We start from the raw sequence: 2,571 nt of genomic DNA on the forward strand, positions 1-2,571 counted from the left end.
TTTTTTTTTTTTTTTCCTTCGGGGTGGCGGCTGCTGTTGGGTGACCCCAGAGAGGCGGGTCTGTGTCATCCTCTGTGGTGGGAAACCCAGCAGGATGATGAGGCAGGAGCAAACCTGGGGAGCGCCTTCTGTTCAGAGGTGCAGCCCTGGAGATCTGGCAGGACCCTCCCAGTCCCCCCTGCCCCATCAGTCCCCACCCTCGGGGCTCACCCTGCCTGTCCCTGCAGTGTGGCTCAGCCGAGTACATGGCCCCAGAGGTGGTGGAAGCCTTCAACGAGGAGGCCTCAATCTATGACAAGCGCTGTGACCTGTGGAGCCTGGGTGTCATCCTGTACATCATGCTGAGCGGGTACCCCCCCTTTGTGGGCCACTGCGGCTCTGACTGCGGCTGGGACCGGGGTGAGGCGTGCCACACCTGCCAGGTGAGTGGGGGACCCCAGCAGCCCCCAAACACACCCCCAGTTTGGCTGCAGCACTCCTGGCTGAGGCACTGTTATTTCTCCCCTTGCTCAGAACATGCTCTTTGAGAGCATCCAGGAGGGGAAGTACGAGTTTCCTGACAAGGACTGGGCACACATCTCCTTTGGAGCCAAAGACCTCATTTCCAAGCTGCTGGTGAGAGATGCCAAGAAGCGGCTCAGCGCAGCCCAGGTCCTGGAGCACCCCTGGGTGCAGGGGGTGAGTGTTGATATCCCCTCCCCGCTCTCTGCTCCCAAAATCTGGGGTAGGGAACACTTATCTGCACAATCCTGGCTCTGACTGGCTGCATTTTGTTGCAGTGTGCTCCGGACAATACCCTGCCAACCCCCATCATCCTGCAGAGGTGAGTGTGGGTTCCAACCCCCTGAATCCTGATTCCACTCCTCAGCACTACTGTGTGTTCCTTCTGCTTTCTGGGAACTCTACCACGACTCTGTGTCTGGGCAGCCCTGCCACTTTGGGTTTGATTTTTGGTTTCTGACCAGTCTGGCATGGCCAGCATGTGAGGAGGGACACCTGGATATTTGATCCCAACCTCCCTCCAGCCCCCCACAACCCCCTGAGCCTGTGCCTCTCCTGCAGGAACAGCAGTGCCAAAGAGCTCACCTCCTTTGCTGCTGAGGCCATCGCTGTCAACCGCCAGCTGACACGGCATGACGAGGACGAGGAGGAAGAGGCGGAGGAGGAAGCACGACCCATCATCATCAAAGCTACCTCACGGGCCATGCAGCTCTCCCCCCCCTCTGAGTCCAAGCTGGCCAAGCGGCGGCAGAAGAGCAGCCTGGCCAAGGCAGTGGCCTCTGGGCAGCACCTGGTGGCCCCGCTGGTCCTGGTGGCCGACCAAGCCTGAGTGGTGCCCCTCACACCTGCTGTACCCTATGTCCCCCCTTCTCCTCCTTTCTTTCTTCCCCTTTCCCTCCCTGACCCCACCGTTTCTGGCTAGTGACAAGATCAGGACTCGTCCCTGTGGCTGGTTTCCAAGGTTTTGCTGATCTTGTAGGTCTGGGGGTGGGAGGGTTTGTTTAAGATCTTTTTTTTTTTTAAAGGTATTAAATCAAGTGTGAGGTTGCTTCACCCAGGGCACACTCAAGGACATCTGACAGACACACGGACTTTTGTTTCCCAGCTCTTGGTTTCTCCTCTGACATTTTCCCCCCTCCCTGACACCAAAGGACTCTTTGTATCCGCGGCTGCTTTGACGATTTCAGCTCATTTCATACTGTGAACAAAAGACCCTCGGTCGCGTTTTCAACAACGGGAGTTGCGTTTTAACCTCGTCCCTCCCCTCAGAGCTGCAGGTTTCTCTCCTTGTTGGGGTAGATCCCACAAAAACCCCTTCCTGGGGGTCTGGGAGGCACCTCCCAGCTGTGGGAGGAGTGGGGAGCCCCTCTGTCCTGTGCTTGGGGGTGTCCCCAGCTCAGCTCCAGGGGGACACAGTGCAGGGAACAGCTCGGGCTGGGGAGAGACGGTGCCAGCAAGGGAGCAGCGCCCAACCCACCTTCTCTCCTCGGCATCCTGCTTCCAGAATAAGCTATTCACCCCTTTTCTTTTTGCCCTTTGGTTTTTTCCTTTCCTTTTAAATTATTATTGGTTTTAAACTGCCAGCTGTGCTTCTCTGCAGGGCACAGAGAGATGTCTTCCTTTCCTCCCACGCTCCAGCTGGCGGCTCCCTGGGGATGCATGGGCATCCAGGGCTGTGCTCTTGTGCCAGGTCAGGTGTTGCACCCCGGGTTTTGGAAGGGCTGGTGGCTGTGCCCTTGGGGATGTGCATGGGGGATGAGGTGTTCAGGGTGGCCAGAGCAGCCAGAAACACTCTCTGGGAATTTTGTGCTCTGTGGAAAGCAAGGACCCCCTTAAAGAGCATCAGGACCTGCTGCAGGACAGTGAGACCTGCCATGGCTTCAGGCTGGCCCCGAGGCTGCCATGGCAGGAGGGTCGGGGGCACAGAGGGTGCCCAATGCCCCGGGGGTGCCAGTGGGTGAGCAGTCAGGCTGGTGGCAGCACCCAAAGGCTAAGGCATGGGGAAGCAGCCTGGGGACAGCTTGGAATGCAGGGCTGGAAGGTTTGGGGTCAGAGCAGCAGGGTGTTCAG

General features: G+C 58.3%; 1 protein-coding gene across 1 annotated transcript in view; it reads left to right on the forward strand.

The window, feature by feature from the left end:
- The window catches only part of MKNK2 (MAPK interacting serine/threonine kinase 2), a 9,176-nt gene that overhangs the window by 4,460 nt on the left and 2,145 nt on the right, over positions 1-2,571 (forward strand). Inside the window, exons 9-12 of the mRNA XM_005427329.3 lie at positions 228-422; positions 514-678; positions 780-823; positions 1,063-2,571. The exon at positions 1,063-2,571 is cut by the window's right edge and continues 2,145 nt beyond it. Of these exons, the coding sequence (XP_005427386.2) occupies positions 228-422; positions 514-678; positions 780-823; positions 1,063-1,330 (672 nt within the window). The 3' untranslated portion in view covers positions 1,331-2,571. The remainder of the gene's footprint in view (positions 1-227; positions 423-513; positions 679-779; positions 824-1,062) is intronic.

The sequence above is a fragment of the Geospiza fortis genome, unplaced genomic scaffold (genome assembly GCF_000277835.1).
Source record: "Geospiza fortis unplaced genomic scaffold, GeoFor_1.0 scaffold254, whole genome shotgun sequence".
NCBI lineage: Eukaryota > Metazoa > Chordata > Aves > Passeriformes > Thraupidae > Geospiza > Geospiza fortis.